This window comes from Mauremys mutica, chromosome 24 (genome assembly GCF_020497125.1).
Source record: "Mauremys mutica isolate MM-2020 ecotype Southern chromosome 24, ASM2049712v1, whole genome shotgun sequence".
NCBI classification, from domain to species: Eukaryota; Metazoa; Chordata; order Testudines; family Geoemydidae; genus Mauremys; species Mauremys mutica.
This window is the reverse complement of record NC_059095.1, coordinates 2748875-2773357: the sequence shown is the minus strand read 5'-3', so window position 1 is coordinate 2773357 and position 24483 is coordinate 2748875. Positions and strand designations below refer to the sequence as shown.

Below are 24483 nucleotides of genomic sequence, written 5' to 3'. Positions count from 1 at the left end.
TACCCGGGAGGCCGAATCCGGCTGTTGGGAGCGAGGATGGGATCTTGGGCCACATACGGAAGCGAGATGGCCTTTAATCCTTCCAGCTTCCCCACCCCATCCGCCTCCCGCTTTCTGGATTTAGGACTACAACTCCCAGGCGCCTTTGCGGCGCATTAGCCCTCCCCCCTATTTCCATCCCATAAGCCCAGGTAACCGCGTTGCATTGTGGGATAACGACATCAAAATGGACAACTCCCGGGATGCTCCAGGTACCAATGTTGTCTCCGCAGCCTAGCCCGCTCCCCTCTCCCCCGCCCGGGAGAGGCCCTCCTCCAGCCAGGCCCAGATCCTGCCCCGATCCCCGGGAGGGGGGACGGCCCCGTCTCCCAAGCAGGGCCCGGCCCGTCGCAGGGGGCTTAACTCCTAGTCTAGCTAAGGGGTTTCAGCCCCATTCGCTCTCTCCCCGCCCCTCCCCAGGCTCGAGCCCGGCCTCAAGTCTAAAGGGGCCGCCCCGGCCTCTCAGCGGCAGGGCTGGCGGGGCGCCGCCGTGGGTCTGCCATCCGTCACAGCCCAGCCCTGGAAGTGAACAGCCTTTCTCCCTACTCCCCGCTAAGCAGATCAGCAGCCACCCTCCCGCCCCCGGCACTCTGGCTGCAAAGCTGTAATTGTACAAACGAGGGAGACTTTCAAAAAGTGATATTTTAAACGGCTGATTGATACATGCACAGCAAAGCCCTTCAGCTTGGGAGGCAAAGCACTGTCATCTCATATGTGAGAGTCTCTAGCCAAATATAATAATGCTCTGTCTTTCTGTAACACCTTTTGTTTGAGGATTTCTAAAGCACTCACAAAATGTAGGTCAAGTCTCACGGCTCGGTCCTGTTAGAGAGAGCAAATCTAAGGGTATGTCTACACTACAAGCACCGCAGCAAGGCTGCTGTAGTGCAGACACTCCAGTGATGGAAGGGGTTTCTCCATTGCTGTAGCCTCAAAAGGCAGTATCTAGATTGATGGAAGAATTCTTTTGTTGACCTAGCTGCATCTACAGTGGGGTTTGGGTTGACCTAACCATGTTGTACAGGATGTGAAATTTTTCACAGTCCTGAGCAGTGTAGCTAGGTTGAATTCAGTTGTAGATGTAGACCAGTAGTCCCCAACCCCAATGAGCCATGGAGGACCGTGGCGGCAAACAAGCATCTGCCGAAATTCTGCCGACAAGCGGCAACGTCAATAGGCGTCGGCACCAAAATGCTGCCGACAAGTAACGTCATCCAGAGGCGTCGCCGCCGAAATACTGTCGAAAATGAGCAGCATTTCGGCGGCGACACCTCTGGATGACGCAGCTTATTGGCGGCATTTCGGCGGATGCTCGTCCGCCGGCCAGCCTGCGGACGCTCTTAGACGCCCCAGCGGGCGCCATGGCGCCTGCAGGGACTGCATTGGGGACCCCTGATGTAGAACAAGTCTGAGGTAGAGGTTAAAGGACTTACCAAATGTCCACTAGTCAGATACATAAAAGTCAGGAATAGCAGAAGTGGGAAAATGGCTTGTTTGCTTTTTCTCTCTTGCCCCTCCAGTTATTTATAAGCACTCTAATAATTCTCTAGATGATCTCGTAAAGGGAAGAATAGGGTTTTAATTTTGATCTCACTTTGTTTCTCCAGGAAAAGCTAGCAGATGGTTTGGCGTTACGCCATCTAAATCTGTGAAGATGAATATGAATATCCTTCATCAAGAAGAATTGATAGCACAAAAAAAGAAAGAAATTGAGGCCAAAATGGAGCAGCAAGCAAAACGGAATCACTTGGCCAGCCAACAACCCCCTCGGCTCAATGAGTGCGTAAGAATCATGGGGTTTTGTCACTAAATTTTGTTTCAGAAACCATTGCATACATGACTGTGATTTAAAAAAACCCCACAACTTTAGTACAATTAAACATCTTTTAATGCTAGGCAGTTTTCAGTGTCTTCTCTCCTTTCTAAAGTATTGTCCATGGTTGAGCAGCTAGCAACAACAATTAAACATGGTTGTTGCTAGCAGAGTTCTAGTATGTTTTACCTGGGGCTTTCTGCCTGATACCTGTATTATGTAAACCTTGTTTTGTAAACTACTGTGGGGTTAGTCTCTAGCGTGATTTGGTTAGTGTAGTCCTCTGAACAAATGCTGCTCAGGGAAATGATACAGAAACTCTGCTAGCAGCAGCCCTGTTTTAGTAGGGTGGGGCATGAACAACATGGGATGCACAGATAATTCCATGATAAGCAAATTCTGTGGCTGTGGAGCTTTGGAAAACTTAGGGGCATTTTGTACAGTGAGAGAGACATAGTCCAAGCACTCGATTGGGAGTCAGAAACACCTGAATTTTAACTCCAGCTCTGACCATGACTCATTGCAGGTTTAAGTGACTTACTCAACTTCCTGTTTCACTTTCCAATCCATTAAGTAGGATTACTAATACCTAACAGGGGTGTTGTGTAGATTAATTAGTATCTAATGTTTTGAAAATGCTATATGATTAGGAAGTCCTTTTCCACCTTGAGAGATTAGCAATTATTGGCATTTTATTTTGCTTTCTGAGCTACAAGGAAGGACATGAAGCATCTAACCCCGTTCTCTTCTTTTTTTCTATTTAGAGATGAAAGTTGTGAAAGCGAAGCCTCTGTTTCAAACAAATTTGCCAACGACGGCAGCTTTCTCCAGCAGTTTCTTAAGCTGCAGAAGGAAAAATCAAGTACTGGTAAGTTAACTCTTGAGCAACAGGAAGTCCTCCCTCTTCTCCTTTGTGACACCAGCAGCACAAGAGCTTCTCTAAAGGTGTATTTACACTAAAGAGCCCAATGTTAGAGAGTGCAAACTGTTTGCTAACATTGGTTACTTTAAATACTGAAATAGAAGCAGTCCCTCTAAATTGAGATGAAGGTGCCTTGGTGAGGCAGTGTGTTGTACAGAAGCTTGCATTGCTACCATCTGTATTTAACAAGATGTGTTCTCCAGCTTGAAATGCATTTTCTTAACATTTCCAGGAGATCCTAGTCTTCCTTAAACTCAGCTGCCTGGCTGAGTTTGGTGTTTACCAACAAATATCTGTAAACCTAAAATTAAACACAATCCGCTGTGGTAACCATATTGGTGCCCTATGCAAACTACTCAGTTAAATCAGAAAGGCTACACCAATTTCCCCCCACCTTCTTTTCTAAGAAACTTCGCCAAGTTCTGGCAACATTTCTGCAAACACCTCTGCTTCAAGCACCGGAAAGAAACCCATCCTGATCGGGAAACGTTCCAGCTTGGGCACAAGCAGCATGGTGAACCAAGTGAAGAATTACTCCCATTCCAAACAGATGCCAGTTGCTAACCGCCTCAGTGTGTTTCAGTCACCAGATGATGAAGAGGAGGAGGATTATGAGCAATGGTTGGAAATTAAAAGTAAGTTGCATCCTATTAAACTGAAGTTCACCTCTTATTTATTTTGCATGCAGGTTCAGTTAGGCTATCAGTAAGGGTTCAGATGGGAAACAGCTTGGTTTAATGCTCCTTCAGACTTCAGTTTACAGTCTTTCTTATGGGGAAAAGTTATTGCTTGATGCTTTCTCATTGGAAAGATCTTACTTTCTCCTGTGCTGTGATTTGGTAGTTCTCAGCCCAGATCCCAATTGGCAGATGTCTGCATCACAAAATATAAACACTATAATTGACACCGATTGGCCCCCTTGTTGCCAGCTTCATGACAGGGCCTGAGGATTGAATTACTGGACCATGGAGAGTGAACTCCGGCCTCACCCTTAGATCCTGTTCCTCCAGTTTGGGGCTGATACACAATTGTTAGCCAGAGTGGAGAAAGCTCCCGCTATCATTGCCTGTACTGTGAATAGAGGATTCTCTTCTCCAGGGCTGTCAAGCCAGCACCTTTCACCGTTACAAAATTCACACTCTCTAAGGAGTAGGGAGGGGAAGGATGTGTTCTAATTTTTCCTCCACTTAGTTGAGCTCACTTAGATGGCGGTGGTAGGAGGGTGTCTGCCTTTCTGCAGCTGGAAAGCAGGCAGGATGGTGCACAGTTCTTTTTTAAAAATGTAGTCTTGAGACACATCTGGTTTGATTTAATCGTTGAAAATGAAAGGCTCCCTCTTCAGGAGTGGCTGTCTGAACACTAAGCATGTTATGGAGATCAGATAGAAGTGAAGCCCTCCCATCTTTCCAGAGTTTCATTAGGAAATCACCATTTCGGACATCTTGACTGTGAGCTTCTTTCCTTACCCTTTAAATCAAGATTGGATCCTTTTTCTAAAAGAGAAGCTCTAGGAATTATTTTGGGGAAGTTTATGGCCTGTGTTATACAGGGTGTCAGACTAGATGATCACAATGGCCCCTTCTGGCCTTGGGATCTATGGGCTTGTCTACATTACCTGCTGGATCCATGGACAGCGATCAATCCAGCAGAGGTTGATTTATCGTGTCTAGTCTAGACATGATAAATCGACCACCGAGCACTTTCCCGTCGACTCCTGTACTCCACCAGGTTGAGAGGCGCAGGCAGAGTCGACGGGAGAGCGTCAGCCGTTGACTTACCGCAGTGAAGATACCGCGGTAAGTAGATCTAAGTATGTCGACTTCAGCTATGTTATTCACGTAGCTGAAGTTGTGTAACTTAGATCAGTTCCCCTGCCCGTGTAGACCAGGCCTATGACTCCTTGATTAGGTTGGAATATCAAAGAGAATAAAGAATGCTGCAGCATATCAAATAACAGAAAGTCTCATTTAAATTTTGGGCCAAGATGATCTTACAGAAACTTATTGAGCCCTGCTTCCCAGCTAGTAACTTGAATTTCCATTCATGATGTGTACTAATGGTTTAGAAGCAAAGTCAGTCTGGGCATATTTACAGACCTTCTAACTAGGCTTCGTTTTATGTGATTAAACAAACTGTGAAATGGTATTAGGGATGCATTAGAAAGACTACTTTTTGCTATATGGGATCAGCCTGATTGCTATTTCCAGCAGAAACTTAAGCAAAATCTCAGGCAGATCTGTACATAACAGTGTAGAAACCAAGGCAGGAATTAAACATCCCTACAACAACTGGAAAACAAGTGTGGGAGGCCAATTGGCTGATGGGATTGGTGCTAGGATAATGGAGCTTTTTGGTCATTGGGTCAAATCTAGTCTAGGTCAGTGCTGACAAATCAGGCCACTGAACAGCTATCAATGTGAAATGTTTTGGTCTCTATCTAGTTCCCAGTGAACATGTGTCCTTTTATTGGACTTCCTGTGACACTTGAGATTAATTGGCCCCTTGTTGGCAGACTCAGCAGAGAGGCCAGAGGGTAACTTCTCAGAGAGTTAGCTCTCTCCCCTCTGGGAATGGTCCTCACGGCACACTGGCAGGTGCAGCGTGAGGAAGCACATGCTCCCGCTGCCCAGACTCTGTCTGGTATGTAGATAAAGAGTGACATCTCAGGAGCTGAAATCTGCACCCTTTCATGAACAATACATTCTTTTAAAAACAGCCACGTTGTCCCCACCCCTTTGTGTGTGTGTTAGAGTTGTTAGTAGCTAATTACATAGAAAATTGCAATTGAACCCTAAACTGGAAGGAATCCAGATCTTATATTTTCTCTCATAAAAGATTCTAGTCAGATCGTTCCTTTCCCACTGGGAGGGTAAGGCCTGAGAGTAACTCAGCTTTGTAACTTGTGCAGCTGTGTAAGACTGGATCCCCATTTCATCATTTTTCTCCTCATCCCCATCCCACTCTTGTCTACCGCTGTGGTTCTTAGAAGTAATGTGCCTGTTGGGTGTGTGAGTTGAACCCCAGTACTGACAGCCTGCTTAAAGTTTTACCCCCAGAGGATGCAGAGACCCGGAAAGTGGTGGAAAAGCTGGCTAGGTTCGTGGCCGAAGGGGGACCAGAATTAGAAAAGGTCGCTATGGAAGACTACAAGGATAATCCAGCATTTTCGTAAGTTTGGGGCCAACCTTCATTTTCTAAAGCAGCATATTATATCTCTAGGTGAAGAACCTAGGCCCTGCATGCATAGAGCGGGGGCTTTGTGATCTTCTGGAAGGAGGGGGGTTGGATCTTTATGGTGTCATTTCCTTCCTATGTTTTCATAAAGTACCATAAGAATACTCTGTGCATCTGGAGAGCCTTCTAGCCATGGATCTCAAAGCTCTTTACAAACACCAGTCAGTTATGTCTCACTGTCTCCTTTGAGGTAGCCAAGTGTTATTGGCCTTGTTTTATAGATGGGGAAACTGAGGTATAGAGAGGAGACGAAGTTGCTGAGGACACGTAGCAAATCAGTAGCAGTTAGGAGGAGAACCCAGGAGCCCTGACTCTGCTCTTGTGGTCTAGCGAATAAGAGTACTGGGCTGGGAATCGGGACACCATAGGTTCTCTCCTCTCTGTCTGCTTGGTGATCATTTCCCCATCTGTAAGATGGGGCTAATGTTGCTTAACTTCCTAAAGTGCTGTGAGATTTACAGGTATAAAGTGTTATATGCCAGGGGTTCTCAACCTTTTCTTTCTGAATACCCCCTCCTCCAACATGCTATAAAAGCTCCACGGCCCACCTGTGCCACAATAATTGGTTTTCTGCAGGGCTGATGTTTGGGGAGTAAGCAGGGGAATTGTCTGGGGCCCACGCCACAGAGACCCCTCAAAGTTACATTGCTCAGGCTTTGACTTCAGCCCTGGGTGGCGGGGCTCGGGGTCCATGCTGTGGGGCTTTGGCTTTCTCCGCTGGGTCCCAGCAAGTCTAACATTGGCCCTGCTTGATGGACACCCTGAAACCTGCTCGCAGTCGTTCCCCGCCCCCCGGGAGTGCCAGACCCCTGGTTGAGAACCACTGTTATATGCTATGCAATTTATAAATGGAGTTATTTAAGGTATTTCCAGAGTAGTTTGTCTTCTGATTTTGTCTAGTCTAGTCTTTTTTTGTTTTGTGCCAAGTGAGCAGAAACATTAACAGCTCAAAACATGCTTTAGTGACTTTTTTTCTCCCGTCCACTCCAGATTTTTACATGATAAGAACAGCAGGGAATTCCTCTACTACAGAAAGAAAGTAGCAGAGATGAAAAAAGAGAATCAGAGTTTGCAGACGTCCTCTTGTCAGAAAGGTAAATGAGGGGCTCGGGAGCACAACCTGTCCATCATGAAGTGTAGCTCATAAAGTCTTTGTCAGTGCTCTCTCTAACTGCTTGTTAGACATTTTAAGAACCAATCCAAGTGGAATATGCAGCAAGTTTAGTCTTGCTGTTGGTCTCTTGCTGCCTGTAAGTAAAGCATTGTCACAAAGTATGATGTTTCCTGGCATCGATCTCTGATACCACTATATTCATTTCCTGAGTCCATAAGAGAGCCTGATCCTGGGAGCTCCCCACGCATGAAAGTCCCATTGAAATCAGTGCGAGTCCAACACACTGAGAGCGTGCAGCATTGCTTCCTGTGGAGGAAGAGTATCCTAGTATTTCCCAAACATCTTCAAGTGAGCTAGAAGGAAGAAGATTCTGCATTGTTTGGTCCTGAAAATGATGTTCCAGCTCTGAAAGACAATAGATTTAGAATCTGTCTTGCTGCTCGGTTACTCTCGTTTGCTTTACAACTTCACTCTACATGAGTCAAGATGGAAACAGGGTCTTTGTTTCTTCAACATTCATTCCTCTGTTTCTGTTGCTTATTCCCCATTGAAAGCCATTACATTCTGCTTGCATCACAATTCCATAGCCAACAGATGAGTTCTTGCAAATTGGGAATTGTGGCTTTAGGTGGAAAAGCAGCAGGAGCAGATGATCTGCCTGGGCAGTGAAATGCAAAAAATTAAATATTTTGGGAAGGAGGGAGTGGCCTGGTGAGCTAAGCATGATTTCTGGGTCAGGAACATCTCGCTTCTAATCCAGCCTCTGGCACAGAATTCCTGTGTGGCCATGGCAAATCACTTAACCTCTCTTCTCCATTTCTTCATCTGTAAAAAAAGAGATTAATGTTGTTTACCAGTGCAGGGTGTTGAAGGTTTATTAGTTAACACACAGTAGCAATGATTTTTATAGAGCTTTTTAGGTCCACAGTGCTTTGAAAACCCCAATTAATCCTGGCAGCACCCTAATAGTTAAGCAGCATTATCTACCCTTTGCAGATGGGATATTGAGGCAAGGAAATGTTCTGATGTGCCCAAGCCCACACAGCGAGTCAGGTCGCCTGGACACCTACTCCTGTGCTCTAACCATTAGGTCTTGTTGCCATAGTGCTCTGAAGATGGGAAGTACCTTATAAGGCAGTTGTATGTAAATAAAATACTTTTTGATTGTTCATAAGGGGGAATTGCTCTGACAATATTCGCGGTCAGAGCTTTCCCTGCACCGTTGAACTAGGGCTGCAGTAACTCCTTCCGCCAGGTAAGAGTGGGACCAAGGCTTTCCCCTTTTCCCCCAGACTGGCCAGCAGAAGCACAACAATGAGATTAGCACAAACCACTCTTTGACCTCACCCTCATTTCTGAGGGCTGCAATCCTGGCAAAGCTTCCACTGACTTCAGAAGTGGGGGCCTTAACTAGAGCTGCATTGTGGTTCTCTGCTATGGGCAAATATCCAACACAGGAGGACAAAACTAGCTGCCTTCCTAGATGCGAGAGACAAATATGGGTGTTTGGAAGGGGAAAGCTGCCTTGTGTATTAACCTACTCTCACCTGCCCCCTGGCATGCAGAAAATCAGAGAGTGAAAGTTCTGGCCATTCCCCTGGATGCAGAGCCATTGCGCTAGCTGATACCTCACCGCTTACCCAGTGATATGAACTCTTGACCATTTGACTGTGTTTCTTTACATTATTCTTAAAAATAAACCCCTCCTCTTGCCCTTATTCCACTCTTGGGGTCCATAGAACAGATAGGCTTTTGACTGTTGGGTGTGTGAGTTGGGCCCAGTATTGACAGCCTGCTTAAAGTTTCACCCCCAGAGGAGGAAGAGACCAAGAACTTTGCTGAGAAGCTGGCCAGGTTCATAGCAGACGGGGGTCCAGAGGTGGAAGCTATTGCCTTGCAGAACAACCGAGAGAACCATGCTTTCAGGTAAAGGAAGAAGCCTGCAGCTGAGTATGCATGTTTGTTTGTTTGTTTTTAGCAGGGTTTACAGGGGACAAACCCCTGTGAATAAGGCTTAGGATACAAGCTGCAGAATGATTATATTGCAAAGCTGGGTATAGAGCCCAGGAGTCCGACTTCGCAGTCCCCTGCTCCAACCACTTAACACCATATTTCTGCATGTTAATGTGGTTTAATTGTCCTGAAGTCTGATCTTTACTTTTTGCTATTTCCACTTTGCCAGACAGTGCTACCTCCATCGATGCCCTGTGCGTTCACGTCTGCAGCAGTCTCTGCACTTCTGTTTCCCTGTGGATGGAACACACTTCCGGAATGTTTTACCCTCTCCTCATTCATATTGCTCCTTAGTCCTGCTGCTGCTTCAGTGGCTGCTAGAAATGAGACAATATTTATTATTTCATCTTCTCTTGTATTAGACATCATGGCAGTGGAGTCATGTGCTGCCATCACCTGATCCCTTGAGGTGCATGTTGTATCCCATTTCACTCCCTTTAGTCTGTTGTTGTTTTGTTGTTTTAGGCCTGGATTCTCCAGTGAGCTCTGCATGGGTACAGGGGTCCCTCTGCACAAAGCTCATTGGAGGATCAGGGCATAGGATTGTACATTTTGGGTGCTGGCGCTATCTCCCCTCTACGTCTTGTTCAGCACGAATTACGGTAGCACCCAAAACGTGTTATAAATAATGGACACTGCTTTGTGCCGGGTAGGTCACCCCTTTTCCAGTGCAAGCACTCGCAGCTGTCGTTCTGCTTATTTCCTGCTACAGGACACTCCTGTAGCTGACCAAGCCTAGAGCCCAAATCCCAGCCCAAGACTACCATTTCTGAGCAGAAAATAGTCTAAACAAACTGAGTGGCATTTGTTGCTGTCTGATTTCCCTAATTGTGCATTCACTTCCTTCCTTCTGTGGCAATGCACTAGTATTGATTCTAATCCTTTACATCTTTCCCTGCAGCTTCCTTTCACCCATGACCTCCACCTGGTGCTGATACTCACTGCCACTTTGTAGGGTGCCTTAATTGAATTCCAGGAAGAGCCCCTCTTCCAGCCTTTGGAAAATTTCTCATCAGTTTATCTGACAGACCCCGTTCCTCACAACCCCCACTAGGAACTGCCTAGTTTTTCTTCTCACCCAAGCAGCTCATTGTTTCTGCCATTACAAGGGATTGCAGTAGGTTTCATGGGAGTGAAGCTAGACTCACCAGTTTTTAATTAGCCTGTTCCTTCTTGAAATCTTGGCATTATATTGGCTGCCATCCTGCCCTCAGGAGCCCCCCGCTCCCTTGCGTTGAGTGCCACATCAAACAGACGTGCCAGCATCTGAGCCACTTTGTCATTTAACTCCCTTAAAGCCCTGCTGGGAATCCCATCTGGGCCCGCTGCTTGGGTTAGTTCAGGATCAGACCCTCCATGAGCAATACATGAACTCCACTCTCTACCCTGAAACAATGCCCATTGATCAGAGGGGTAGCCGTGTTAGTCTGGATCTGTAAAAGCAGCAAAGAATCCTGTGGCACCTTATAGACTAACAGACGTTTTGGAGCATGAACTTTCGTGGGTGAATACCCACTTCGTCGGATGCAAGACCCATTGAAGTGTGCAGCAGCTTTGTCTGCGTTAGGAAGTGAGAGGTCACACCTCGGTGAATTTTAGAATACAGCAGAGACACACGTGTGCATATGCCTGTGTAGAATCACACAGTTATAGACGGAAAGGGCCTATTACCTAACTGAGTATGTTCTCCTGCAAGAACGCAACAGTCTCCTGATGAGAGGCTGTACCCAATAATAAACTGATCCGCTGAAGGGTGAGGGATGGGGAGGTTTGAAGGAAGTCAAGGTTTTATGTTAAAATACTTAAATTGAAAAGGGGGTGGGGGAAGCGGTGGATAAATTTGTAACAAATCAGAGTGTGTCTAATTTGCGTGGCTGTTATATTGCAGACACTTCCTATTCCTCCCACAGAGATTGAAACAGGCTTTTCCCTCCACCCAAAAGGGAAAAGACATTATTTGTGCATGAGGTTACAGCCAATGGCAATGAGCTCTGAGTGTGGGGGAGGAGAGGTTACATAAGATGACTCTTAGTGTCAGTAAGGTGTTGTCTGGTGATCTGAGTACTGGAGTGGGAGTGTGCTCTAACCACTAGTCCATTTTTCTCTTTGGTAAGGTGAAGTCTCATCTGTTGTGAACTGGAACAGGCTGTGTGGAGTACAGTGGATGGATGGGGGTGGGGGCCATTTTGTGTTTCCACTGACAATGTGATCTTGAAAAGGCATCAGATACCTAACCAGAACAACCACCTTCTTACTACTTTTCTGTATTTCTATGGTATTGCAACCGTTAGCCATGGTGCAGTTACAAACAGCAGATAAAGTCCCTGTCCCAAGGGGCTCACAAGCTAACTTGCACCACAGGCAAATGGGGAGAGAAATATCCAGGGATAAAGTGGAAGAAGTGGGTTTGAAGAAGGCGGGAGGTATTTCCAGGCACATATTGGGAGGAGAGTTCCTGGCCAGGTCACTGTTAGACCTATCACTAAATTGAACTGTTGCACACCAAGTTTTTTCTTTTTTAAACTTAGGTTTTTATATGAACCAAACAGCAAAGGCTACAAGTATTACCGGCAGAAGCTGGAGGAGTTCCGTAAGGCCAAGAACAACTCCATAGGGACACCTTTTGTGCCGGAACCCAGCCTGAAACACAAGAGCATTCCTGAGGCCACACCATCATCGTCATCCTCTCCAGCTTCCTCTAAACAGCCGGCTGCAGCTGCTTCTAAAAAGAGGAGGAAGAGCAGATGGGGGCCAGAGGAGGAAAAGGTTGACTTGCCCCCCCCAGAGCTTGCCCAGCAGGAGCTGAACTCTTCTCCCTCCCCATTATCAGGTTAGTGGTTCTGTATTTGGGATTGACTGGATTTTTTTTTCTTCCTGGTAGCTTGTGATCTGTCCTAACTCAGTTGGCTCTGTAAACAGGATACCCTGTGAGTCTATCTCTTGTTGTAATCTTCCCAGTCAGCAACCTTCTATCGCTCAGCTAAGTCTAGCAGCTAACTCTCCGGGTGTGCAAATCCAGATAAACCACTTTATCTCATTGACACTGGGGATTGGAATCTTATCGTTTTCCAGTTATCTTTCAAACTCTGCTGAGTTGTTGCTCATTATAGCCTCGGCCTCCATGCTATTTAGGGCTATTTCACTTCAGGAATAGAGACGGTCAGAAAACAAATGTTGAAATATGAACTCTGCTTATTCCCCATGGCAGGCTAACATCCTTGGGCAGCTCTTCTATATTCTCTTTGATGATGACGGGTCAGAAAAGTAACTAAACATAAACAGCTTTGCTCCTGGCGCTAAGGCAGTGGCTCTCAGTCTTTCCAGACCACTGTACCCCTTCAAGCGCCTGATTTGTGTTCTACCCCCAAGTTACACCTCGCTTAAAAACTTACAGAATCAGACACAAAAATACAGAATACACTATTACTGAAAAATTGCTGACTTTCTCATTTTTACCATATAATTATAAAATAAATCAGTTGGAATATAAATATTGTACTTACATTTCAGTGTATAGTATACAGAACACTATAAACAAATCATTGTCTATGAAAGTTTAGTTTGTACTGACTTCGCTAGTGCTTTTTATGAAGCCTATTGTAAAATTAGGCAAATCTCTAGATAAGTTGATGTACCTCCGGAAGTCCACTGAATACCCCCAGAGGTACACGTACCCCTAGTTGAGAACCACTGCACTAAGGGATGCAGGCGAAGCTGCCAGTTTCCAATTTTTGGTTTCCAGGGCCTATTTCAAGTCATGGGACTGCACGCTGATCCAGGATTGTGATTTCTCTCTCAGGACAGCATGCTGCAGACCCCTTTCAAGGTGCAACTCACATCAGACACGAGAGGACTCTTTTTCCGATAGAGGCACTCTTACTGTGCCTGCAAAATTTAAACGCTTATGTCCCATGTATGCATGTGTCTCTAGGTAATGAGTCAGACAGTGAACTGCCTATGTGCACGTGAATGCATGACCTTCAAGTGCAACTGATGAATGTTGGCATTTTTCAGGTGCAGCTTAAGAGCCTGTCTTTGAATACTTTGCCTGTCTAGTGTGATGAGGGGAAAGGATGTGGCTAGGACAGAGAAAAAGAGGAAGAAGAGAACAGAGATGAGGGAGGCAATGGAAAGAGAAGAGCCAACAAACTACAGGAGGGGAATTGATCTGACTCTAGAGGGTGGAAGTGGTGTCCTCTTTGCAGGAGGCAATAATAGGGCAGATGAAGTGGTGAGGCTAATAGAAGCTCTACTGTCTTTCTGAGCTGCGGCGTGAGTTCACAGGGGCATACGTTCAGCCTGCAGAATTCACTGCCACAGCAAGTCATTGGGTCATGTACTGTGGCTGGGTTTTAAGAGAGACTGGATAATTGCATGGCCATTGATAACGTTGGATGGCCAAGATAAAGGGCAAGTGTAGTGTCAGCTGATGGCCACAGGGATCAGGAATAGAGCTGGTCAGACATCCATCCTTCCTCAAAATGTTTTGATGAAAAACGCTGTTTCCATTGAAATCTAAACATCTTGGAAAAAATTTTGGTTTCAACAAAAATTCCTGGAAGGGGGGATATTTTGAAACAACAAATGTTTCATTTTGGAAAACTTCATTTAGAATTTTATTTTATGGGGTTTTTTATTTTTACATTATTTTACGACATCAGTAATGGTTGAAATATTTTATTTTTAAAATCACAAAGGGCAGCCGCTACTTAGCACTCATTGACACATCTTATCTTTTCTAGATGAGTGTCTCCTGTTTGTGTTGTAATGAAACAGTTTAGCACTGATACCGTTTGGAATTAAAACAAGTTTTAAAATGTCAAAATCCCACAAAATGGAAATGTTGAGTTTCAACCAGCTCTGTGTGGAGGGAGATGAGATACCAGGCTAAATGGACCACTGGTCTGATCTTATGTTCCTTTTCCTAGCGAGACACAAATCTAACGTGTGTAAAAGCCAGGCTACGTGGGTTGTCACACCTTCGTTTATCTATTTTAATACATTTTTAAAAAAAAAGTTAAAAAGCCAAAGCTGGGCAGATGCTGTCATAATAAAATAAGTGAATTCCTGCCTTGCGCATCATGCTGCACTTGGGGTCTGATAGAATCTCACAGCTGCACATTCCTTTGTGTCTTCCTGCTAAAATCATTTGCTTTTTCCTTTAACCTCCGTGTTAGCTTCCTCTTAATTAGACAGGTGGCGTGCTCACTTTCCACAGGGCGTTGTGTCAAGTAAAAGAAAAGACGGCAAACAATCTGCCAGTCATAAGAAACTGACCTTTAACACTGTGGTAATGCTCTGCAGGGAAAGTGTTTATTGGTTCAGATGGAATAATCCTCTTCTAGAATTAACATCTTTAACTTGACAGATGACTAGAATACCAAATTATAGCCATGGCCTTGCTGGAGTTAGAGCCACAAAACGTGCTTTAGATGATTCTTGTCCATGCCTCCCCATCCCCATCTTCTTAGTAAATGTTGCTGCTTTGGAGCCTTGGACGGTTAGGCAAGGACTGTTTATCATTTCTCAGGCCTGGTCTACACTGGGGGGATTGATCTAAGATACGCAACTTCATCTACGAGAATAGCATAGCTGAAGACGACGTGTCTTAGATCGACTTAGAATCACTTACTTTGCGTCCTTGCGGCGCGGGATCAACGGCTGCCGCTCCCCCATCGACTCCGCTTCCGCCTCTCGTCATGGTGGAGTTCCAGAGTCAACGGCAGAGCGATCAGGGATCGATTTATCGCGTCTACACTGGATGCGATAAATCGATCCCCGATTGATCAATCACTACCCAGATCCGGCGGGTAGTGTAGACATACCCTCATTCATTCCCTGTCAGTTTTCAGTCTTAAATCAATATCATGCGGAGTGGAGAGTGTAGTATGGCCCTTTTGGATGGATATGATGCTCCTCTTACATATATTGATGTTTACACACTTAGCAGCTTGTATACTGCAGTGTGTGATGTATTCAAAATGCTGACTAGAACAGGGATGCTATTAATTAGTAAAGTCTAGGGAACTACAGGAGAACTCATGAGTGTTGTCTGGGCATGTCTGATGCTAACTTTGGATTGGGGGTGGAGCGCTGTTTTGGATCTGTCTAGTTGTAATTAATATGATCTTCAGAATACTGAGTCAAGTCAGGCAGCTAATGGTTCCCTTTGGCTGTGGAGTGATTGCACTTGTAGTGAAAGGAAGGAGACATCCTCTCCAGGCATGTGGATAGGGGTAAACTTTATGGCAGTCTTCCGCTAGATGCTGCAAATATAAATTGCACCATTAACCTTGTAGTGGCCAAAGCTAATGTTTTGTAAGACACACTTTTCCTAGGATGAAAGCAGCAATTTTTCCCAGCCTGAGGAGCAAGTCCTCGTCTTTTGCCTGTCTGCATGGCACTAGCGCGCCCAGGGTAACTCTAAGGCCCAGGGTCCGGGTTTAGGTAAGTGTGCTGACTTTTGCACTATGTGCAGATTGATACAAGTTGCCCAGGCAACTATCTTGGCTTTGTTCTACAGTAGTTTTCCCACCTGCACCAAAGACTTTCTTCCTTCTGTCAACTTGGCCTGCATATAATGTGTGTCACTTGGAGGGATTTTTTTCATTTGCCTTGGTGCACAGAGCTAAACACGAACAATAGGTCTTTCAGCATGTTATTGTCATGTTGGCCTGGCGCTGCAAGGTGATATGTCGGTTCCAGGAAACCGGGTGTACAGTTTTGGTACAAAGAGGAGCAAAGGCGTGTACTGTATGTCTGGGATGGAAAGGAAGATGCCGCTCTGTCTCACCTTTCTCCTTTTAATGCTGTCCCTGGAGGCTTGCCGACACATTGGCCTCCTGAACTGTGTTGTGCTGTTAGTTCTAGGTGGCATAAACTCTCAGGCTAAGTCAAACGGCTGCTGACCTTCTCTGTGAAGGTCCTACGGATTTCTTCAGTGTAGCCAAAGAAAGGCTTTCTGTTCCTGGAGAATGGGGCAGACCCTGTTTTTGGGGCTGCCACTAAAGTGTCCCAGTCTCACGAAGGACATTTTGAGCCTGGTTCTCCTCTCGCCAGTCTTCCCTCAGTGACTTCAGTGGAGCTGCTTCTGATTCTCACTGGTGCCTTTGAGAGAAGAATCATGTGCTTTATTTAAAGGGCCTCTGTCCAATAATTTTATGCATAGGTTTGGTTTTTTATTTGCTGTTATTTCATTGGGAATTGAGGGCGTACTCAGTACTTCACAGGGCCTGGAGCGAGCCCGTTTATCTCTAACTTTCTCTTAGAAAATCTCTTGCCATGTTTCTACCTAACTCAATATACACAGTTTGCTCTTGAGACTGATTATAGGAGTATCCAACTGCTCTCGGCCATATGAGCATGAACTGCTGGACTGCTTTATGTTCTTGTTTGGAGGCAGTGCCAAGGACGCCACTTTCCAGCTCCTGACATGCTTGGCAAAAACCATGTAGGGAAGGGGATAAAGCACTTTGATCAGTTGCCCTAAGTGAGAGTGAGAGAACTGGAGAGATGACCCCTGGGACCTAATTACCATCTGCACAGACATTTGGTGTCATGAACAATGATCCTATTATTATCAGGCTTCATAATGAATTGATAGTGAATAATTAATAAAGCATCATTTAGCCATAGCCTGGGTTCTCATTAAATATGAGATTCTTGTAGCCACTAGGAACAAATCCTTCCCCCTTGTATTGAAAAACATAATGTACTTTCAAGTGCAGGGTTTGTGTGGGGTTTTTTGCAATCCTTTAAATATTTAACTGCAACTCCTAGACATTTAAAATGGGAGCTGTCAACCCAGTTAGTTAGAAATACACTAGCCTTGAAAGTTGTTCTTCATTGTAAATCTTGGCTTCCCTGCCCCAAGAATGTTTTTGTTTGTTTTTTTTATTGCTGCAGAAATATTTTCTTAAAGAGAGAGCATTATGCAATTTTAAAATGCCCCTATGAACGCACAGCACTGAATGGCCATTCAAAATCAGCAGGGCCCTGCCCTACTGATCTTAAAACCTAATTGCAAGGCCTTTCCAATACAACAGCAGGTAAAATAATTTCAAAACAGAAGCTTGAGACCCAGGTGAAGCAGAACAGGGATACACTAGCTGAGACTTAAAATATGTCTCCTCTTTGAAGGCAGGAGGTCTGATGTCCTTGGCAATGCCCCTTCTGAAATCTGTAGCTGAGAAATTAAACACGTAGTAGGGAGTGGTAATTTCCAAAAAAGGTGTGATCATTTATCATTCTGAATGACTGGTAGCTATTCACATAGTAAACGCAGCACATTTACTGCATAGATGTACTGAGCAATACACTGACAGGCCCAAATCTGCTGGGCACTTAATGCTGTAAAATTAAATACCAGTTTCTTTGTGGTAGAGAGATTCATAAGGGAGCTTAATGAGAAGAAATAAGCTTAAATTAAGAGAGGGTAATGTTAGCCTGCTTTGGAGAACAGACTTCCTGATTAGTGTGATCTCCCAAGACTGTGGAATAGTTTCCCAAGGGAAGCTGGGGAATATCTGAAACTAGACAGAACAAAGCCCTAGAGAATATAAATGTAGGGAACAGTTCTGAGTTGGCCAGGAGGTGGAGTGTGACCTAATGAGTCTTTCTTTTGAGAGTCTTTAAAGTTCTACTGGGAGTTGTTGTGCAGCTTAGCATCTTAATGCTGGAGTTATGAAACAGACTGTAAGATTTTAACAGATAAGCTGTTGGGATATGGTTCCTCTGTCTTGAACAGCTGGCTCAGTTTTTTGAAAATCTTTAACATTTGCTTATTTCAGTTCAGGACCTCAAGGGTCTTGGTTATGAAAAAGGGAAACCGGTTGGACTGGTGGGTGTGACAGAGCTCTCTGATGCGCAGAAGAAACAGCTGAAGGAGCAGCAGGAGGTAATGCCAGGAAATGATTTCTAAGCTAATTGGTGCAGCAGCACTTTGCATTGCAGCATGGTTGGGTTAGGGGAGGAAACATGGGTGGAGATAGACAACGGAGATTTTCCCAGGGGCTGAACAAACAAAACCTCTTGGATTCATATTGGATTTGTAAGTATCAGATCATGCTATAGTCAGCAGAAATACCTTATAGGCCATAGGGGGACATGAGCAAAATCCAGCCAACCCATCTCCCCACTAAACAAAAAAGTGTTCTGCCTATGAGCTCGCCTTTCCTCTTATATGCTATCCATGTGGGACTTAATTCCCCTTCCAACTAAAGCCGAGTGTCTGTAAGGCTTATTGTGTCATTTCTCTTCCCTGCTGAGATTTGTGTTACTGTAGTTCAGGGGATCATAACTGGCCACTTCTGGGATCCTGAGTGCTGCATTTAAACTACAAACTACATAAAAAGGCAGCTGCCTGCTTTGTTAATATGTGGGTGCAGCTCTCAAACATGCCAGCAGGGGATGCTCCTGTTTGACCTGAGCAGTAGGCTGCCTGCAGTTTGATTCAACGTTGCCTGCTGGGATTTGTAGTCTTCGTGGCCTGCATTTCTGTCTCATAGCTAAGGCAGCCATGTGCTATGTTGCAGAACTTAGAGACCTCTCTGTGTCCACTCTGCTGCCTACAGACTGCCTGCCTCACTGAGCAGGCTGCTGTTTTGCCTTTCTAGATGCAGCAGATGTATGACATGATCATGAAACACAAGCGAGCCATGCAGGAAATGCAGGTGATGTGGGAAAAGGCGGTTCAGCAGCACCAGCATGATTACGACAGCGATGAGGAGGTAGACAATGAACTGGGGACATGGGAACATCAGCTTCGACGCATGGAAATGGACAAGACACGAGGTGGGTGGGAAAGCCGCAGCACTGGATTTTCTCTTGTTCTGTTGCTGTGCTGAGATTTCCAAGGAATGGAGTATGAGGTCTTGTGGCTAGAGCAGGGAATTAGAGTCAGGACATTCCCAGTTCTGCCACTGACTCACTGAGTGCCTTGGGCAAGTCATTTAACCTGTCTGTGCCTTGGTTTCCCCACCCATAGAATGGAGATAACACCCACTTCACATGGGGTTGTGAAGCTTAATGCTTTGTAAAGCACTTTGAGAGCCTGAGGTCAAAGGTGCTATAAAAGGACACTCTTGATCATTACTATGGTTTTTTTTCTCCCCTCCGTGTCTTGAGCAGAGTGGGCCGAGCAACTGACTCAGATGGGCAGAGGGAAGCATTTCATCGGAGACTTCCTGCCACCTGATGAGCTGGAGAAATTCATGGAGACGTTCAAGGCATTAAAGGTGAAATGAGCGACAGTTTCCTAGGCCACAGTGGAACTCTCCAGCAGAAATCTGACCTGTCTGGTAGCACTGAGGGAAAGAACTCAAGCATTTTCAACCATCTACCACAGTTGCTGCCTGCAGTTCTGTGAGACACTTACTAGCATAGCTTCTTTGCAAGTGAGGTTTTGGGGTCTTTTTTAATGCTTTAAGCCTGTACAGGCTCTCCATCCACTTGCAGAAATGTCTGCATTTGGTGCTGAGCCTCTTGGCATCAGCCTTTGGAAAGAGCTGGTGTCCTGATTCAGCACAGCTATGCGATGCTGGTGTTCTTCCACCACTGGCGACTGAAGGAAAAACAGCTCCATCCCCCAGGGGTCTTGTCACTGTAGAAGTGGGGGGCTGATCTGTTGTGATTCACGGGGAAGCCTGGCTGGGCTGAGTGACAAAACAGCATGTCAGCAAGGGGGACAGGGCACTAGTGACATTACAGGGAAAGAGACAGAGCTTTTAGACTGCTTGCCGACAAGTCAGCAGTTCCAGTGTCAGAGCAGGATAAGCAATCGCTAATACCAGGCAGGGAAAATTGGAATTTTTAGCCAGACAAGTGTAATAAGGCAAAAATATAAAGCCTATGCAGAGCCCTTGGCTCCTGCCAACTCATAGTTGTACAACTTGCTGCTGGCATCCTTGATAGTGTTCTTTTGTAGCCAGCACTGGAGCTGGGGCCCGAGGTAAGATCTCTTTTTAAATTAGAGCCATCTTTGGCGCCAGTCCAGCAAGCAGCTTTCAATTCAGAACCCTAATATTTCTCAATTTAATCTCAGAGCTGCACTCCCTGCGCCTTGCAGATTACATTTTGGACTCTGGGTGGCTCTGCCATGCTGTATCGCTTACCTGTTTCCTCCCCTGTGGTGCACTAGCAATGGAATCCCAAGAAGTTTTGTTAAAATTATTAACTGTCCCTGACTGTTTGCCAGGCCTACACTAATCTCCCCTGCGTGGTGCTTTCCCTGCAGTGTAACTCGTGTTGCCTTTTGTTGCCCTGCAGGAAGGTCGTGAACCAGATTATTCTGAGTACAAGGAATTCAAACTGACCGTGGAGAATATAGGTTACCAAATGCTGATGAAGATGGGCTGGAAGGAGGGTGATGGGCTTGGCTCCGATGGACAGGGAATTAAAAATCCAGTCAGCAAGTAAGCAAAATGCTGTATTTTCCTTCTGTTGATTCAGTCCTTCTCTGTCAGGTAGGTGTTGATGCTCCCATCGCAGCTTGTTGGAAGTAGCTGGAACAAATGTGGCTGTAGTTCCTCATTTGGACGGTGCATAGAACCTTCTTAATAAAGAAAAAAAAATCTATAGAGGCTTTTTTGGTTCCAGATTTAGATTTGTTACTTTGAACAAGATGGATGATCTGTGATCTGAGCATGGGCCAGGAGCTTTAGATTTCTAACCTTGACTCTCTCACTGCCATCCTCTGAGACATATATTCTGTTCCTCAGTTTCCCCATCTTTAAAACGGGGGTAGTGCTTACTTGCTGTACACAGGCCATGTGAGGATTGATCAATGTTTGTAAAGTGCTATATGTGATTAAATATCCGCTGCATGCCTTATGCCGCTGGAGAACTCTGAGGCAGGCTTGTTGCTCTCTGGTGTTGCTGTTTATCGAAGGTAGTTGCCAGTAGATGGTACTGCTCCAACTGCTTTTAAAAGCCCCGTCGGTACCAAGCAGAAAGCTTGTGTGTGCATGCCATCCCTCTGGACATCAGGCTGGTTCCTTACTCAAGTGGTTTGGGGATAATAAAGAGTAATTGCATCCAAAGTGGATCAGAATGACCAGCTGTTTGTGGTGTATGCTGGACTATAGGGAAACTAAATATTGATGATGAAAGCAATTAAGACTGTTTCCTATCCAGTGGGTCCTTTATAAACTACAGTTGTGCATATCTAGTGGAAAACACAGATGAAGTGTCTCTCCAAAGCATTTCAGCTCCTTTCTCTCAGGAATATCTATCTGGTGAAGTGGTGGCCCACTTAAATCAAGAGCTGTGGGGAGAGATTATTGTGTACAGATTAATGAGGTTTCCACTGCCCCTTTCCTGAATATGCTGCAGGGAGCAACCCTGCACTGCACAGAGTTGGGCAAAATGTGACTTAGCAGGCTCTGTCATCTCTGAGGTCTATGACTTGGAGAGGCAAGGGAGCTGTCTGATGCACAGGGAAGAAAACTGATTTATCCCAGTGACCTCCTTCTGTTTAATGCTATTCCTTAAATAAGCACGGTCCAGATCATTGCATTTGGTCACGTTGACTGCCAGAGAAGCAGGGCAGGGGATCCTTCACTAGAGAGGCACCCAAAGCATTGAGAATCATCCCTGTTACATGGTTAATTAACCCTTTGTTTAACTAGAGCTGTATTTACGCTGCAGCTTCTCACTACAGCAGTGGAGTTTGCTGGTTGAAGGAATGAGATTGCAATGTTGTAACAGCACTGCACTGTTCTGAGCTCAAAACTAGCTACCCTGATTGCTGCAGGTCTGTCTTTGCCTGTGGGATGCAACCATAGTCCCTTAGTCTTGGTCTCTGTGCCCTGGTTAGAGAGGACAGATCGTAAGAGGTGGTGGGTTCTTCTGATTTGCAGCAAGATGATCTGTTAGCATCTGCTTAACTGGAAAAGGGTTGTTGTTTTAAAACAGGGGTACCACTGCAGTGGATGGAGCTGGGTTTGGGATTGATCGTCCCGCCGAGCTATCAAAGGAAGATGACGAGTATGAGGCGTTCCGTAAAAGAATGATGTTGGCCTACAGGTTCCGACCCAACCCTTTGGTGAGGTGACTCCTAACACACTTCAGATGTAGTGAAGCTTCAATAGTGTCTCTGCCCATATCCTATAAGGGGCCGGGGAGGGGGGACATATTAGTGCTCAACAATATTTTACTTTTATGGCCAATTTTGCCTTGTGTAAAAAGAGAGAGGACACGGTATGGCCCTTCATCTTCAATGTGCTTCCCAAATACCGACTAATCTCCACAGCACTCCTCTGAGGCAGGCTCCGGCTAGCACGGGGACCTAGGAGTTGGAACTCTGAGGCCTCATTCTCCTTGGTCCTGCCCATTGTGCAGCCATTTACATAGTATAAAGTGGGTGTAAAATACTACCAAATGGGCTGTTGGGGTTTCCACTCTCTTGATATTGATGTAAATAACTGCACAAGGGACAGAGCCATGGAGATCCACACCCCAAGAGTTTATTCCCAGCTCTGCAGCTGGCTCACTCTGCAACCTGGGGCAAATCATCTGCCTGTATTTGTTTTCCTACCTGTAAAATAGAGATGCTGCGTCTAACTTACCCCTTCGCCTCAGGAAAGGGTGTGTAGAATGTGAGACTCAATGTTTGTAAAGCACTAGAATTGTGTCTTTTTAACAGAGGATATTCCTAAATATCCCCAAGAGTTCCATTTTAATAGAACAAATAAAGTAATAGTCACAGGGAAACGACTGTAACAATTCACACTAGGCGATTTTCCTTTTGGTTCTGTTCTTGTGTTGAATCAAACCATGAATACCACAACACCCCTGACAGTCAGCTCTCCTTGCTATTATTTTTAATACAAAAGTTCCTGCATTTAGCTGGAAGCTTTGTGTGCCAAGTATAAACACTGCACACAAAAGAAGCTGATGGTTTGTCCTTGAATATTCAACATAAAACATGCTGAGAATCATTCTTCTTATGACAAAAAGCTTATTAGTTTGCATGTGACTATGCATTACATCCAACAGGCCAGTCCACTTAGTGTTGCATTCCATTTGTAATTTTCCAGAGGAAACCTCAGATTTCACCCCTCGAAACCTCCTGTTTCAGTAGAGTCCTCCAATTAATATTAATTAAGCTCACATGGTTATTGTTCTGTTCAAGGTGCAATTTTAATTAATCTTCTGTTATTGTTCCCTTTTCTACAGAACAATCCGAGGCGACCTTACTACTGATAGTGTTTTCAGGACAAAGTATTTTCAATACTGTTGTAATTTTACTGTGAAATGTTACAAAACTGCATTATCATCCTTTTTTTGCAAATGTTGTAAAATCTATTAAAGTCAGAGTGACATCTTTCACCCAGAACAAAGGCCTAGAAGCCCCACTCACTGTACACTTGAGTGCCATGACAACTGCATCAGAACAAGGCCTGGGATGGTATTCAAAAGGAGAAGAGAGCAGGTGAGAACGGAGGTTTTTATACAGTGCTCTCCTGTGCAGAAGGGGAGCACTAAAGATACTAATGGGAATAGTTCAGGGATTCCATTGGTTTATTGCTCAGTGCCATGTTACTTGCCAAGAAATACATTTTTTGTGGTTTTTGCATTCACTGCTCAGATATGCAGCCTATGCTGCCTTGGCCGTAGCTTTATTAAAAATATATATGAGGCAGCCCCCTTTACCCCAAAAGGTGAGTATCAGTTAGTTGACTAGCCTTTTCCCCTGAAGTTCTGAGTTCAAATCCTGTATTAAGTCCCAAGTATAAAGAGTCTGGCCTCCAGCTGAAACTGCATACCCAGTGCCTATTTGTTTAATCTCTGCTTGGTAGAAGACACAGTCTTGAGCAATGCACAGAGCTGCACTGTGGGGGATTGAGGCCTGCTGGGGAAATTTGCCGAGTGCCAGTTCCATCAGTCTCTTACTTTCCTGAACGCTAAATTCACACACAACTTTCAGCAAAACAAGAGGCCCACCGATCCTTTCTGTGGATGTGGGTGGCAGAGAACCAGGCCTTCAAACCTCAGTTATTAAAGGCCAGTGGATTTTTATTGGTCTGTGAAACACCGCTGCATTGCAACTCTCCTCTGCTCTGGCTGTAAACAAACTCACACCCATCCGCCCCCCAGCTTTTTATCACAGACTGATCAGAAACAGTGGCCTTGCCACAGGTTTTTGTGGGTGGACATATAGCCCCATGGTGGGATTCTTTCAAAACATCTCAAATTGTAAGATTTTTTTTTCCCCTCCCAATGTTTGTTGTTTGCCCCTTCTGCCCTGATACCAAAATCTTACCGTTTAGTATGTGATTCACTTTTTTGTTAACCTTTCTCAATGATGTAGAGTTAATGGCTTGGCTTTCAATAAAAAATGAAAACAGA

The 24483-nt window shown here is 45.1% G+C and overlaps 1 protein-coding gene across 1 annotated transcript; it reads left to right on the top strand.

The window, feature by feature from the left end:
• The first annotated feature begins 104 nt into the window (after positions 1-104).
• On the top strand, positions 105-24483 carry SUGP1 (SURP and G-patch domain containing 1). The gene is made up of 14 exons (XM_044998295.1): positions 105-251; positions 1647-1818; positions 2617-2720; positions 3182-3409; positions 5819-5942; positions 6999-7102; positions 8925-9048; positions 11664-11965; positions 17925-18031; positions 18750-18927; positions 19264-19370; positions 20401-20546; positions 22048-22177; positions 23311-24483. The coding sequence occupies exons 1-14, from the start codon at positions 227-229 to the stop codon at positions 23335-23337; spliced, it is 1878 nt and encodes a 625-aa protein (XP_044854230.1). The 5' UTR covers positions 105-226; the 3' UTR covers positions 23338-24483.

Bases quoted from the DNA above. Each gene is read 5' to 3' on its own strand.
- SUGP1 (XM_044998295.1), top strand. From the start codon at position 227: ATGGACAACTCCCGGGATGCTCCAG. The intron at 1,819-2,616 runs GTGCGTAAGAAT...TTTTCTATTTAG, and splicing joins CAACCCCCTCGGCTCAATGA to AGATGAAAGTTGTGAAAGCG. The intron at 22,178-23,310 runs GTGAGGTGACTC...CCTTTTCTACAG, and splicing joins GGTTCCGACCCAACCCTTTG to AACAATCCGAGGCGACCTTA.